Genomic DNA, 15,906 nt, shown 5'->3' on the forward strand with positions numbered 1-15,906 from the left:
GTTTATGTGTTTCCACTATCGTGGGTCTCCTGGCCTCTGCTGGGTTTTGTGGTGTTAGAGCTGATTCATAATTTGACTATTTAACACACTGCCGCAAGACAAATGTTTTAACTAACGCAACCTCAAGAGGTAGGAGACGTCAGAGTTCCACACCCTGTGACATAACGGATGGTTTTGCTGGTTGGAACTCTGCAGGAGTTTTGCTTATCTTCCAGTGTTGCCTAGCACTTTACTGCTGGGCCTGTGCTTAGTAAGAATCACATTTGTCTGTTTTGATTTTATGTTGAATTAGTTCATGTTTAGTCCTGCTCAGGGTAGAATTTATGCTACATCTAGTCAGTGGTGAACTGGAGGGTCGTCTCCAGCAGTGAGTGTGATGGTGCTTCTGTTTCCTCCCATGGTAATCCGTATGTTCTGAAACTTTGAATATGGAGTCGTTACCTGGCTAACTAGTGAGCAGAGGCTGAACGCTGATGTGTTTCTTCTACAGCACCAAATAGTCTTCTGCTGGAAACAATTTTTGAAAGCTGCCGACCAGAGAAGCATGTTAAAACTTGAAATTCTGTTCATGTGTTGTGTGCAGTAATGGGAAACTGACGTAGCTCTCAGTGGATGAAATTTCATTAGTGATATGTTTCTTTGATTTGCATTGCTGAAGTCATGGTTCACTGAGCAGCTAGTAAACTTTTTTTTTTTTTCCCATCTGAAAAAGATGATAAATAAAAGAATTGTTAAGTTGGTAATGCAGAAAGCAGCTGGCTGTTCATTTGTCAGCTAATAGTGCTATGCACTGTGATTTGTAGTGTTACCTTATCAGGACTGGAAATGGGATTGTGGTGTGACAAGGGAACACAATGTCTGTGACATGTAAACTATAGCATGGAACCTCTGTCCCAACCCAGTCTTTGAATAATAAGGTGACTGTGAAAGGATTTCTTCCACCCACCCCAGACAGATACAGCATGAAAGTGTGACTGTACAAATGCAGTTCAATTTCTGACACTAAGTGGGCTGACCAAAGTGCCTGTACTTCAGAGAGAAGTAATTGTTGCCCAAATCAAAAGGTTGATTGATTTGAAATACATGCTTTTTCAAATTCTATTTTGTGATTAAAATATTTTTATTTTTTTCTAGATTATAATAATGAAGATGAATTTGGAAGAAAATTGAGGTTCCTCTTGCAGCAGCTTCCACCTGTTAATTACAGTTTGTTAAAGTTTCTGTGTAAATTTTTAGCCAATGTAGCATCACATCATGAAGAAATTTGGTCAGCAAGTTCTTTGGCTGCAGTCTTTGGCCCAGATGTTTTTCAGTAAGTTGATTATAAAGGTCTATATAGTGTTTTTATGTGCATTTGACAATGTAAATTTGTAGTCCAGAGTCTTTCCTAGTCCCTGAGTAACAGCAGCACGTATGCAGTTGCTTTGGGCAACATTCTTTCTGTGTCTTTCCCCAGCACCATATTACAATTTTTTGCTTGGATTTGAACCACAGCTTGTATTGGAAGCCACAGATTTGATTGTTAGATTAGTGTACACCGAGGTTCAATTTCTCTTAAAATTATGTGTTCAGAATGGAATAGGGATAATGTGAAGTGTAGCCCTTAGTCATGGAAGCCATTTTCAGGAGTTTTGGGGTGAATTGGCTGGATTTTGATTTTTAAACTAAAACAGTGTTGAATTCTTTAGCATTTACACAGATGTGGAGGATCTGAAAGAACAAGAAATAGTTAGCAGAATAATGGCGGGACTTCTGGAGAACTACTATGAATTCTTTGAAAATGAAGAGGAAGATTTTTCATCTACTAATGATTTAAGCTCAATAACTGAGCAGGTAAGAACATTTTAATTGGCAATTGTTTATCCCTTAAGTATCTGTCACATCGATTTATGTGTATGAAAGGTACGTAGCAATAGTTTTTTAATGTCTTTTGGTAGTTTCGTGCAAACTGACAAAAACTAGTATTTCTTTAAATGCATTTTTCTTAACATGGATGTACTTCCTACCAAGCAATAATTATGCAAGCGTATCTATGCCATATAGGAAAATATTTATGAATTAAACCAACAATAACATCCTACCCAATATGGATATATGTGCTATATATGAACAGTATAGCTTTTTAATTACCTTTCAGGAGTGGAGAACTTTTTAAGTGAAAGCAGAACCCCTCCCCCCTGTTGTTGGTCTTGGTCAGTAGTATGGGTAGAAAGAAACATGCAGGTTCTTGCACTCCACTTAATTGATGGTATCAGTGGTGGTTCCCTATACTAAAATTTTGGAGTGGTGTTTCTGATTCTAAGACTACAAAATATTTTGATATTAGTGGGGAAAAGTTTTGGAATCAGAGAAACAAAGTTGAGTAGAAGATAAATGTTCTGGATCTTAGTATTCAACCATCAGGTTGCCAGATTCACCTGTTCGTGGTACTGATGGTATCCATTGTCACCATTTTGCCTTCTTTGCAACACATTTAACTTTGTAGGGTAAAATACTATGTCATGCTGAGGAAAATAGTCTATTAGGAGGGAAATGAAAATGTGGTGTCATGATACAGCCTTCTTCAGCATGGCAAATATTTTGCATTGTAACAAGACATATAAATGATAATGCACGGAAGCTCATCTAATCAAAGCCAGGTTCCAGGATTGTTAATGAAATCCTGGATCAAACCCTTGCTCAGAAATGTGAAAAAACTATAAACCTAACTTTTTCTTGTTCAGTTACCTTATAATGGTGTATTTTCTTTAAAGAGAAAAAAGGAAAAAGAGTAACTTTCAGTTGCTCAGTGAGGTGATAGGAAATGCTGAGTTTTTAAACCCTAACTATCCCACAAAGCCCTCTTCTAGCAAGACGGGTAAGGCAAGTACTAGTGCAGCTGGTTGCTTCCTCTTTGCTGCAGCAGATATCTCACCCGTTGGTCTGGACTGCCAAGCGTGGGCAGCAAGTTCTGGATCGAGCAGCGTCTGCTCTGCTAGCTCTTCAATTGGGTTGCTGCAACTTTGCAATGTTTGATGTCCCTTCAACTCTTAGCAAGAGCCTCTCAGGCACTGAGAGCTGACATTGTCCTGCTGCATACAGGAAGCTGTTAAATACAGCTGAGCTGGATTTAACTTCTGCAACCCAAGGCTGAGAACTATTGCCTTAGGTTACGATGACTGTTCTTTACAGTTAGCTGGTCTTTGCTGTCATGCTTTAAAATTACTGACTTATCTCTGATTCATTATATACTTTGGCAAAACTGCTTCCCAAACAGTGCGTGTGCGTGGTGTGGTTGTGTGGGTTTTGTTGTTTTGTGCTGTTTTTTTTTTTTTCTTTAAGTTTTGAGGTCTGGCAGGGTGTCCCTATAATTTCATGGTGTCTCCACCAGATGTCAACAGTGCACTTCTGTTGGGTCCTGCTCCCTGTGGGACTGGTGTGAGGAGTTTTGGGGTGGTGTTGCTGTGCAGAAGGGCTCCTGTCCATACAGGACACAGCCTTGCTTGAAGCTAACTGTGGGTGGGCTTCCACATGCTTCACTGCTACATCCTCTTGCAATTGCAGAAGAAAATCAGGGGTAAATAAATCACTCCTCCTGAATGTAGTGCAATATAACATACCACACCCCTTTAAAAAACAAACAAACAAACCAAACCAAAAAAACACCCTTCTCTGTTGTCTTTATAATCTTAAACGTTGCTTAAGTTTCAGTTTTCTTAGTTCAGTGTTTTTTGTTTTATACTCACATGGCAGATTTTATAAAGCCTGTTTTCTGTAGACTGTTACTGATACTTCGATTTTTTTTGGGTATGTGGGGTTGGGAGGTCAGTAATCAAAGAGGGATTCTTATGAAACAAGTAAAATCACTTTGTGTTTACCTGTTTGCTTTAGACGTAGTTGCTTTTTAAAAAAAAAAACGCATCTGAATTAATTTGTCATTTGACCATATTGTTTTAGTTTCTCAAGTGACTTTGTTTTGCTGCTTCAGTAAAAACATCCTCTGCATTTGGAAACTGAGAAACAAAAATAGACAATGGCTTCACAGAAGGAATTCTCAATACTCTTGCATTTGCCATCATAAATATTCATTTACTACTTCAAAGTTTGGGTTTTTGGATTTCTGTACTGGCTTCCATAAAAGGGTTTGAAAATGCTTCTTACATACAAATAAGAGGAAAATATCAGTCCCTGTTTTTGGGTAGAGGAAGAAAGGTTCTGTGCCACATGACTTACGTGTAGCCAGGGTTTTGATGTTTCTTGATTCTGCTTGTATTCATTTACTGCATAAAGGTACTTCTCTCTTTAATTTTTGTCTAACATTTCAAGTGGGTTATGTAGCTGCTTTTTTTTTTTTTTTTTTTTTTTTTTTAGGGTGTAGAGTGTATGTTTTGCATAAAAGAGGCATAGCGTTCCTGATATTTCTGAAATTGAAGAATTTTCTCCTTTTATAAATACAATTTTTTATATCTCTCATGTTCTTACAATTCCTTGGACCTCTTAAAAGAGCTTTACCAGCCATTAACTGTGAATAAATCTTTGTACAGATAAATGATCTCTTAGAAGAGGAGGAGGATGTAAAGCTTGAGCAGTCAGAAGAACTTCCAGAAGATGGCACAGAGAAACCTGTTGAAAGGCCAGCTGTGGTGCATCTAGATATGACAGAGAGTATCTCGGATTCCAGGAGTGTTACAGCATCAACAAGGTAACATTTTTCTGTCTTGGAGTTTGGGTTTAAAATACGGCACGTAGTTTGTTGCGTGTGAGAGTGAAGCTGTCAGACTTCTGTTTGTGGACACTGAAATGCACCTCAAAAGCTTACGAAGTAGGTGCAGTTCTTGCGGTGAACTGTGGAATAAAATAACTGTTCCCAAATTCAGTAGAAGGCCTGTAGAAGTCAGATTGGATTAACTATGATGATTTACTTGGAGAAAGGGGGAAAAATGGCCATATTTAGTGAAATTGTGAAGTGGTATTTAAACAATAAATATAATAAAAACGATAAAAAAGATTCTGTAGATACAAACCCTTCTGTGCCATCTTTCCACCACTCCCTTTCTTTCTATTCCCTTCCAACAAGAAATATGAGGGTTATTTCTTGTCACATGCTAGTGGGCATAAGTGTCCTTACACGACCCTAATTCATTCCTAAACCCATGAAGTTTTGTTTATCCAGTTCAGTTTTTTTTCTTTTTAATGCTCAGTTTTGTCAAGTGTTAAATGAAAGTGCTTTCTTATTTTATTGTAGTACGCAGAATCTATTTCATAAACAATTATAATGAAGTCTCTGTAGGTGTGATTACTTTCTGAAAATATTCTAGAAAGAAGAATCACCAGGGTCGAAGGGGATCAAGATATGACCACTAGGACTGTGTTTGTGAAGAGCTAATAGTGACTGTTAACGATTTTAGCTTGGAATTTAGGGGAATAAGGTTCTGGAATGGCCCTATCAGTAGGAGTAATGCAGAGGAAATTTTGAGGAAATTAAAGGTGGCGTTTTGAGAGGTTAAATGAGATTTCATGGAAGGGGTTGCATGCAACTGCACAAAATTTGATTTGAGGATCCAGAAAATTTTCTTAATTTGAATTGAAAAGAAGACTTTGGATGCCCTGTTCAAATACAGCGTTATACATGTAAAAGTTGACTATTTCATACATTTGTAAAACACCTGAGCATTCTTTTTGAGTTCATTTAAACCCTGCTAGCTAAATTTAACTCAGGGTTGATGTTTCTTTGTTATATCAATATGAGTGATATGACTAACGCTTATGCACAAGCTGAGGTTTAATTTAACTGGTTTTTAGAAGAATGCATAGAAAGGCAAGGTCTCACATTATCTAAATGGGTGTAACTACTGCTGAAGCTGGGAGACCTGTACTACCTGCTGAAGAGCCTGACTCTGGAAAGGGCTGTGTTTGGATAGGCTGTGCTGGTAAAGAGCTGTGAGCAAGTTTGGGAGCTGCAAAGTCTAATACAGGCAGGAGTATTAGAGTGGGAGTGAGCTTTTAATTAAGGTATCCTCATTAAAGGTGATGCATAAACTTAAAATTGTACTTGTCTGAGAGCTTATTTGTACTTGCTTGTAATACACAGGTTCATATTTTATTTGCTTGTAGTACACAGGCTTTTTTGGTCTGCTTTACTTGTACTTAGAGTTGACATTTTATGAATGGAATTTTACTTTTTCCCTTACGCAGCACGTATTTCAGTATGGGCATGTAGCAACTTGTAGGGAAGGGTGAGGAGGAATCTGTAAAAGAAGTGCAACTAAAAGCAGCCAAATGCAGGGAGATTCAGGAGTAGGTGTAGTGCCTAAGACTGGGTCTTAAGATGGCTTGGATTTCAGGTTGAAATCTGTTTAGTTGCTTTGCTTCACACTTCTGCTTCGTTGCAGGAATTTGTAAAATGTAAAATAATGAAAAAAACATCCTTCTGTTTTATAACTAAAATCATACTTTAATTATATCCTTGGCAGTAAGGCAGCTGCTTAATTTTAGCTTGACTTGAATTCAGACAAACAAAAAACCTTCCTTAAATTGGAATTCAGCAGAAGTTCATTGTTCCAGTTGAAGTTTTTAAGCAATTCTACTGTTTATAGTTCCTTTGTGGAATGTGCAAATGCAGCAGTAGTGACAAACTCAACACGTAGAAAAGTTTAAATTCGGTAGCCTGAAGAGAAAATAATTTTACATGATGTTTAGGGTTAATTAAAAATTAATAGGCATTAATTATGGTTGGCATTTTGCATAATTTGTGGGGACGGATAAGGAAGAATACTATAGAAGAAGAAAGACGATTTTGACTGTAAAACTAGAATAATTGCACTAAACATTACAAATAACAATAATTACAGGCTGAATGAAGTATGCTTTATTAAACTTCTAACTACTGTAAATAGTGTAAATACTTTTGGAAATGTAAAACTTTTCATTATATTCCTTTAATGGCTTTTTTCGCATTTTATTTCCTTGATTTTAAAAATAAACAAACTAATGTTAATGTGGATTTATTGGGATGCTTGTCTTTGCCTAGGGCCTGAAGCAGTTTGTAAAGGAAAGAGAAGGAAGTCTTGAGGAATTGTAAGAGTCATGTTGAACCAGTTCTCTTGCTGTTACCAGGCTTTGAGAACCAAGGATCTGTATATCTTTGGTCTCTTTATGGAAAGAAAGAAAAGACTGAGGTTGTGTCCATCATGTTACTGATGGATGACTTTGATTCATCTGATAGGGCATATGACCTTCCATTTAGCTACCTGAACTATAAGTTAAAATTTTGCTCGCTACCTTTTTTTCTCTCCTCGTTCTTGCTAAACTGTGTGACCTTCCTGCACTGCGTGGGGCTATTTTGACTTTGAGTGTGAGAGGTGAGGTGAGAATACGGACGATCATTAATGCAGTTTGATTTAGTGACTGTTTGTGAAGGATATTTAAAATAAACCTGTTGAGTGATCTTTCAGTCTGTTACGCAGCCAGGGAGCATTTCTTGCACGAGCTGACGTTGTGTATGTGAGGGAACCGCGCTCTCTCTTATCAGGAGCCTTTTCAGCATGGCTCTGTCAGTTTTGCTCTCCTGACTCTGTAGAAAAGAATTACTGACTCAGCATTGCAGCTGACTTTAAGATGTGCTGTCGTAGTAATCGCTTTAGAGTCCTTATCTGTCAGTATTCTGATTTTTTTTTCCCTCCCTCACAGCTCTTTGTCAAATAGTATTTGCTTTACTTTTCACATTCATCTCAAATATTGTCAGCCACAAGCCTAAAGTAAAACTCCCTGATGTGTTCTTTGGGCATTTCAGAATTGTATGCAATACAAGGTGAGATATGGAAGTAAGCTCGGTGAGCAGTTTGCTTTTATCCCCCTGTAATAAACTCAATGACAAGAGTGAGCTCCTTGCTCCTTGTGGGGTATATTATCCATTTTTTGTCTTAGTTAGCTTGGGCAGTGAGAGAGACGAGATAACAGTTTCAAAGTAACACGACTTCCCTATAGCAAGGCTAACCAACTATAACAAGTGCCTGAATTACCAGAAAATATATTATTGCTTTTGTTTAGCTCTCTCTTTAACATCCAAATACTTGTCCCTGTTTCCATCCTGGAAAATCTGCAAACAACATGTTCGAAAAGCTTTCAAGTGTTGATTGGGCAGCTTATTGTCAGGAGTGACCTCATGTTGCAGTCTATTTCTATTTAGACTGCAGGGTTTAGTGCAGCACTCCAGAAGTGCTGTCTGACACGCAGCCACCGGAGCCGAGCAAGCAGCATGCATAACCAGCAGCCACCATCCCACTTTGCTGTTTCTCAAATGAAGCATTTTTACATGAAGTGCTCATTTGGGATAGCAAAAATAATCAGAATGGCTTGTAAAGTTCTGCTGCACAGGTAAATATACGAAAGAAAAATGTTGCTTTGATAGGAAATAAGACTTTTTAACTTAAAAATGACATGAGATTAATGTATTTTGGGGATATCATGAAATGAAATACTGTCACAATTGTTTTTCTTTTTAATGAGAAATATGGATTAGTATACAGCCAGTAAATTAGCAAGAATGTTTTTATGAAACATTGAAATGTTTTATCTAGTTAATGTCGTTTTCTATCTCAGGATATTTACCGGGACTTTTTATGGGTAGGGAGAAGGTGCAAAAGGGATTCTCGGGAGTGGGTTAGCATTATGAAACAAAGATGTTTACCTTTGTGTGTCTTGCTGTGTCATGCTGCATTAAGACTGTGTAGCAGTATAAATTACAGCTTTTAAATAAGTATTCTGGAACTGTGGTGTGTCGGTTCAGAAGTTGTAATGTTTTCACCTAGGAGCGGTTGACACGTTTCTTTCAAAAAGTGCTTAATTGCTAAAGTGATTAGTGGAAGACGTAAGATATTCTTTGCGTAGTAAGAGGATTGTTCGGGCTTTGGAATACTGCTGACTTGTACACATCTTTTGCTGAGTACTTCTAATGCATCTGAAGGTGTTTACTAAAAGCATTGATGAACAGTCCTCCGCTGGGGGGCTGAAGGTTATGCAGTAAGATGGAAAATTTTTGTTGTGAATCCTATCTGGAATCTTTTGGATTCTTTGGAGATGAGCTTGATTCTCCCCACTCTTGACACAGTTCCTCATTGTCTCAAGTGATAGAATAAAAGGATTCCAGGCCATCAGTTTCCTATAAATAGTGTTTGTACTTGTGTCCTTGACTGATATTTTTTTTTGCTCTCTTTTACGTCTAGTGTTGCAGTGCTCTGTGCTCTGATTGCCTCTCTCTTTTTCCCCCAATTTGTCCTAGGAATTCCTGTTTGAATAGTAAACTGGTTTTAATGTATACAATTACAAATTACAACTTTCTGAAAGTAACCAAGCATTTTTACAATGCGGCTCTTGTAGAACTCATTAAAAACATCAAGACCAGATACTTAAAATTACATTTTTCATGTTTTGAAATCTCATTAGTTTTTCTCTGAGATTCTTGCTCATGCTTCTGTCTAATCTTGTTCATGGGGCTGATCTTATTGACAGCTTTGTCTCTTTGTTTTTCTATTTCAAGTAGTGTCAAAGCAAAAGTTGTTTATCAGAAGACTTTAGCACTTTGCACAAGTAGTAGGGCTATGCAGAACTTCTAATCACAGATACATCAGTGACAAAAGCTGAGGTACACAACTCAGGATATTTACCCCTATTTCAGGGTTTGAAAGAAGGCAGAAATGCTGTTACATTCAGACTCACTCAGGTGATGCAGCACCTTTGAAATTAGTGGTTACAAGATCTAGCTTTTACAACAGGTATTCAGTTTTTCCAAAGCTACGTGGCAGTGTCTGTTGTGGAACGGGACTTTAGAGGTGACTTTATTGTCACAGTGTTTGGAACAGCTCTGTATTGTCTCCCCCTTGCCCTGAAAAGCAAACGCCAGAATCTTAAAATGGGCTGGATTCAGAATTGTGTCACTTAAAAATTCTGTGAGCACCGGCTTGGTTGTGATGGTGTTAAAATACATTGCACATCGCTATTAGCTACAAGATGCCTAAGAAAAAAAAAGGGTATCGTTATGTTCCAATATTTTAACTACTTTCAATTAAACACTACCTGATAAGGAAAGTCCGTTATGGCTTGTTGCATCTATTTGAAGGAAGAAGAAACAGCAAGTCTGCTTCAGGTGATCTAATTATGTTACTTTTAGTGGTGAATATAAAACTACTAATACACTTGATAAGATCTAAACAAGATACTCCTTGCTGTATTAATATTATTCTTAGGTAACCAGAGAGACTTTTAAATGATTTTTTGAGCACAAGCAGGGCTATTATCAGCTAGAACTATCTTGCAGAAGTACCTGTTCACTTCTCTAGTGAGGCTGCAGTATCTCTCTGCTCCTTTATATTTCTGGGTTTACTTAATGTATTCATGAAAATCATTTTTAAAAACTACTTTGGCTGCCGACAGTATTGCTGCATGCTAAAGAGTAGATTAAAATATTGTTTTTCAGCTTTTTGAGCTTAGGTATAGATATAGGAAGGAAAAGCATTTGTTTACATCCCGAGTTGAAATGAAGTTTCTATTTGTGTGTTCCTGAATGAGACATGTCAGTTGCAACTCACTGTCAGTTCCTGTGCGTTTTTCATGTTATTTTGACATTAGCATATTTATCATCACTTTGGCTAAAACTTAAGTATTAGGTTTACAATAAGAGAATTTTGATCATGTTAATGGAAAATTGGAGAGGGAGAACATGTGCTTGAGTTAACTTGCTAGTTCCTTTTTTTTATTTCCTTCCTCAAGGGTTTAATATTCTAGACTGAAGTGTCTTGTGCTGGGAGATGCCTAAGTGCTTTACAAGTGGCTATACCATGTCTCAAAACCTCTCGAGAATACCTGCCTTGGACTTGAAATGTAATTGTCCTTGGAGAATGCTGCCGACCTTTTTAAACATTGCAGAATAAAATTACACAGCAATCTGACAGGCACGGGAAAATCTCAGTGAATTTGCAACAGTGGAGGAAAGCAAAGTAATTTGGAACTTGCTTTAGGCAGCAAGGTTAAAATCTGCATTCTTAAGCAAGGTGTCAGGAAGTCTTTTGAGACTAAGCGATTAGTATTTCCCATGGGAAAGACCATACCTCTGAGAGCTTACAGCTTCATAATATCCTGAGTATTGGCTCTTGAGAGACAGAAACCTGAGATGCTACTTCCACAACTTTGTCTTATGATGGCATTCTTTTTTATTTAGTTGGAGAAATCTTAAGGGGGCTGCAAATTAGTGTTTGTTTTCCTACATATTTATTTTTATTGGCTTCACTAGATGTTTTAGTATTTTCTAAGTTGATTTCTGTAGTCTTCAAGATTTTTATTTATTGTGGTGATTTTTTTGCATTACACTAACTTGTTTCTTCTTTATTGCAGTGCTCATATCTCTCCCATAAGTATCTTGCCAGCCTCTGCAGAGTAAGTATGATGACAATGTAAAATTTGTGAATTGCTATTAGACATTGATATGTTGTCTTTCAAGAAAAAGAAATACAGTAGGTTTGATGATTAGTTACGAGACATTCTAGTGTGAAATATTTCACTTATGGAACTTAATGCAGAAAAAAACCTAATGTGTGTCAGTGTTGTTGACTGCAGAAGTGTGAGAGCACAGTATGGTAGAAGTGAGATTTGAAAATGCATCTGTTTTTGTGCTTAGATACTTCATAGGTGTTTGACTCTAAAATTATAACAGGTTTCACAATGTAATTTTAGTACCACTTCTAGATGTTAATAGTGCAGTTCAGAGGAATTGCATATACAAATGTGGAGAAAAAAATAAAACAATTTTACAGGCCTAACTTTTTTTATTGAATGAGATGCTTAAGAAGCACTCAACAGCCTACTTTATTTATTTATTTTTTAAAGACTGATGTTCATTTGACATACGTTTGGGTGTGCTCTGTGTCCTTCATCCATTACTTGTTCATTGTCTCCGCTGCTTCTTGGATTTTGCCTTTCACAATTACAGCCCTGTTCAGGAGGTACTACAGCCAGCTGTGCTGAAATGGTGCCTGCTCTGGGATTGACTCCAACCTGCCATAGACACAGGATTTTACTGTCACATACTTACAGTATTAAGCTTTAGAAGGTTTTGGATATGCTGGTGTGTAGTTTTTAGTTTGCTTACCATAGTCATTGTAATGTGTTCGTTACTCTTAAAATACTCTTAACAGACTTCATAATACTTTCTGTGCAAGTCTTATTTAATACAGTAGGGGTTGGAACTAGATGATCTTTAAGGTCTCTTCCAACCCGAGCCATTCTATGAATTTCAGTACTTCCCATTGTCTTTTTGGAATAGATAGTCTGCTTTTTTTTTTTTTTTTTTTTCCTTGAAGCACTTGGCATCATCTGTTGTGTGTATGACTTGGTATTTTTACCTTTCTGCGTAGCTGATCAATGCAACAGAGGGTTCTTAATATGATTTTTTTTGGTTTCTTTTTTTTCCTTCTAGCATTTTAGAACGAACTATTAGAGCAGCTGTGGAACAGCACCTTTTTGACCTGCAGAGCAGCTTAGATAACGATCTTAAACATATACAGCAACATAGAGTGGGCTGTAACAATGAAGCAAAAAATCCCAGCGGGGATGAGGAAGGATCTAACAACCAGTAAGAGTTTTTTGAATCTGTCCTAAATTGTGTGGGGTTATATATTTTAGCTTTTCCAAACCAAACTACCCCAGTCGACCTCAACCCAAAGCAAAAGTTATGACTTTTGCTCTTAACTTAAAAAATTCTTGCATTTTAAGTCAAATCAGCTTATATCAATTGTAAGTAATGAGCAGCTCTTGAAGCAAATACTTTGTTGGTCTTAAAATATAGCTATGAATCTTGGAAGTGAACCATATCTGCTTCGCTGCTGATTTCTGTGTGAGTAGCAGAAGAGCTTAATTATCACTTTATCTCACTTATATTACTCGTGACTCAGTTTTACCATGTAAAGAAGCTATGGTTGGTGCTATTTCAGTTTCCTTACCATATTGTTCCACGTCAACATAGCTATTGTATTACTTGGGCCAGCAGTGTCAACAAAACAGTTAACAGCAGGTAGAACGAACCCTGTAGGTCTGTTTGTGTAGGACTTCAGTCTTATTTGATTAGCTTTTATTATAAATTGTACTAGGTTATGGGTGTAGCAATTGCCACAGCAGCACTGAGAAGCTGGTACCTTCTGGTGTTTATTGAGTATAAATAAATAATGATGAATAATTCCCAAACTCCAAAGGACTTCGGTATGTAAGATCCTTTGTGGCTCAGAGCCTGAAACATTGTGTAGTATTGAGAGACTGAAATGACGTTTTCTAAATGTTCTGTCTCAACTGTTTGTTAGGAGTCTTATCTGTGACAAGGGTTTGGGCTAAAGTTAGCAAATGATTGTAAAAATAATAATCAGTGCTGATAAATGTCCAATTATAACTTGAGTTTCAGTGTTACAGATCTAATTTCTTTGAAGTGAATTATAAGTAAGTGGGTAAACACTGAAAGATCTCTTGTAGCTGAATTTCTTCAGTTACAGCATAAGCGCTTTTAAGTCTGGCTGGCCTCACATAAGCAAAAGCTAAAAGTACATTGCTGCAGGTTTGAAACCAATATACTCTTTTGGCATGGTGACTAGTTCAAATGCTTCTGATCATCGTTCCATTGCGGATTAACTGTAATAGGTGATACGTGATAGTGTTCTTGAAAGAGGTCATCTGGGTTCTTTAAAGCAGTGCAGCCAACACACACTATGCACAAGGCAAATATACAGCTAAACAGACAACTAAAAAACACAGTGATCATGTGTAAATTTCCTAGGAATAACAAAATGACTGCAGAAATTAAAAAAAAAAAAAAAAAAAGAAAAAGAAAAGAAAAAAAAAAAAAAGAAAAATTAAAGTTCCAAAGTATCATGTTTACTATCTAGACACCTGATAGAAGAGAAGCATTTTTAAAAGTAGTCTGGAGCTCTTTGCGAGAGGAGAAGGAAGGAAAAGAAGTCAAAGGCTTGTGATGAATTACAATATCATGTGGTAACTGGCATGCTGGCATATAAAGAGTATGTGGAGAGACATACTTACACCGTAAGTAGTTCTAATTTGGGAATACTGTTACAGGCCTTATCTTCGTAGTACTCAAGTTAAAATGTTAGAAATAACAGGGTTTCTCAGTGAGGGGAACATCCTGATACTAGCTTTAAATGAGCTTGAGAGGAGTGAAGTCACAGCAAAGCAACTTCATTTAGTTGTGGTAGTTTCAGTACGTCATTGCATTCCTTATGTCAGCATAGTGAGGGATCTATGCATGACCCTTAATAGGAGAATCAGGGAAACAACTTTGTATATATCTATCATACAGTTACAGAAAACCTCAGAAGTGTATATAAACTACATAATCAAATTTGACTACAACAGCTACAACAGGTGATTGAAATTCTATGTATTGCCAGTATCTTTAGTCAGAATAATTTTATCAAGTGATACTGTTAAAGGATTATTTTTTTTTTTCTGATAAAGGTTGAAGAACAGGCTGCTAAGTCTTTCTGTTTCTCTCTTTAGGAATGATGTTATTGAAGATAATGACTCTGGTAGCAGTGAGAACACAGGAGGCTGCTCTGAAGTATTGGTTAGCACAGATTTAGACAGCGAAGCTATGAAACAGGATACTGTAACAGAGGAAGAAGAAAGTGTTCAGGTGAGAGGAGGATCTTCCTGTATATGCAAACTGTAAATTGCAGCAACTTGAGCAAAGTACTTTAGTGATCCGAGACTTCCTAATAGCTCTGATGTAGCTTTATGTGATCCTGTTGCTTTGTGCAGTTAATTGCCTTTTCTTCTGTACACACTTTGTAGACATGCAGAGAAATTTTTATGTACATTTGTGCAGCTTGTATGGACCCTGACTAAGGGGTTTTCTCTCTTTCACAGGTGCTGGCCCTTCCTTCTGCTCAGGTAAAGGTAAGTCAGTGCTATGCTTCCTGATACACTAGTTAGAATAGCATCAGTGTTAATAAAGGCTTTGTGAGGAGAAAAGGATCCAGAGCTATGACTGTAGTGTAGCCCACAGTTGCGCCTTTTGCTGCATTAAACAGTGCAAAAACATTAGTATGAGAATTTTGTAGAGAGAGAATGGTTTTATAACTGGCCTATTGAAAAGAAAAAAACTTCCATAAGAAGCTTGTTTCTCAGCCTTTTCTCACGGTTTCCACAGTTGTTTTCTGATGTAGGGATAGTTGTCCTGTTCTTCTCAACACACCTTCATCTCCTGTCTACTTGAAAGAGGTTTTGGTACTTCTCCTTAAACCTACCTGTAAACCTACCTTTAGGTATTTGACTTCTGCTGTGCTGTTAGCTTGTGCCCTTCCATGCTGGTACACATGCTAGGAGTTTTAAACGTGTGGTGTTAAGCAAAAGAAAATGAAAGAAATTACAGTCAGACATCAGTCTCTCATTCAGGGTACTTTTATGTGAGCAGGCAATGCTGTAAAATACATCATTTAAAAACAAACAAAAAAAACTATGAGAGAATACAGTTACTGCCACTTCTATCAAATGGTACATACGCAGCTGTTAAATAAGCAATTCTAATGAAGAAGTCAATTCTATACTTCCTCACTTACTTGAAAAACTTCTGTCATAAGAAGTTCTATAGATTTATATCCTATAAATTTAAATTTTACAGGATGTATTGATTGCCCAGATTATTTTTTTGCAAGAACTGTGCTGAAAGTACAGGGTAGTGGCATATTTCTACCATCTGCATTTTTTGACTGGCTGTTGGTTATCAGTCATCTTTTATTTGTAGTATGTTTTAGGCTTTTGGTCGTTTGACAAGGGAAACCTTCAAGAATGGGTTTATCGTGCTAACTCCTAACTCTTTACTTCCCCATTACTCCCTATTTAAAATATATGCTGAGCTCCAGAAATCAAAAC

At 37.1% G+C, this 15,906-nt stretch overlaps 1 protein-coding gene across 4 annotated transcripts in view; it reads left to right on the plus strand.

Moving 5' to 3' along the window:
* The window catches only part of FAM13B (family with sequence similarity 13 member B), a 46,215-nt gene that overhangs the window by 12,449 nt on the left and 17,860 nt on the right, over positions 1-15,906 (plus strand). For all 4 annotated transcript variants that reach the window (XM_032197050.1, XM_032197053.1, XM_032197052.1 and 1 more), the window contains exons 5-11: positions 1,135-1,312; positions 1,689-1,833; positions 4,524-4,681; positions 11,368-11,409; positions 12,449-12,604; positions 14,533-14,668; positions 14,902-14,931. In XM_032197050.1, coding sequence (XP_032052941.1) covers positions 1,135-1,312; positions 1,689-1,833; positions 4,524-4,681; positions 11,368-11,409; positions 12,449-12,604; positions 14,533-14,668; positions 14,902-14,931 — 845 coding nt within the window. The remainder of the gene's footprint in view (positions 1-1,134; positions 1,313-1,688; positions 1,834-4,523; positions 4,682-11,367; positions 11,410-12,448; positions 12,605-14,532; positions 14,669-14,901; positions 14,932-15,906) is intronic.

Source organism: Aythya fuligula, chromosome 14 (genome assembly GCF_009819795.1).
Source record: "Aythya fuligula isolate bAytFul2 chromosome 14, bAytFul2.pri, whole genome shotgun sequence".
Taxonomy (NCBI): Eukaryota; Metazoa; Chordata; class Aves; order Anseriformes; family Anatidae; genus Aythya; species Aythya fuligula.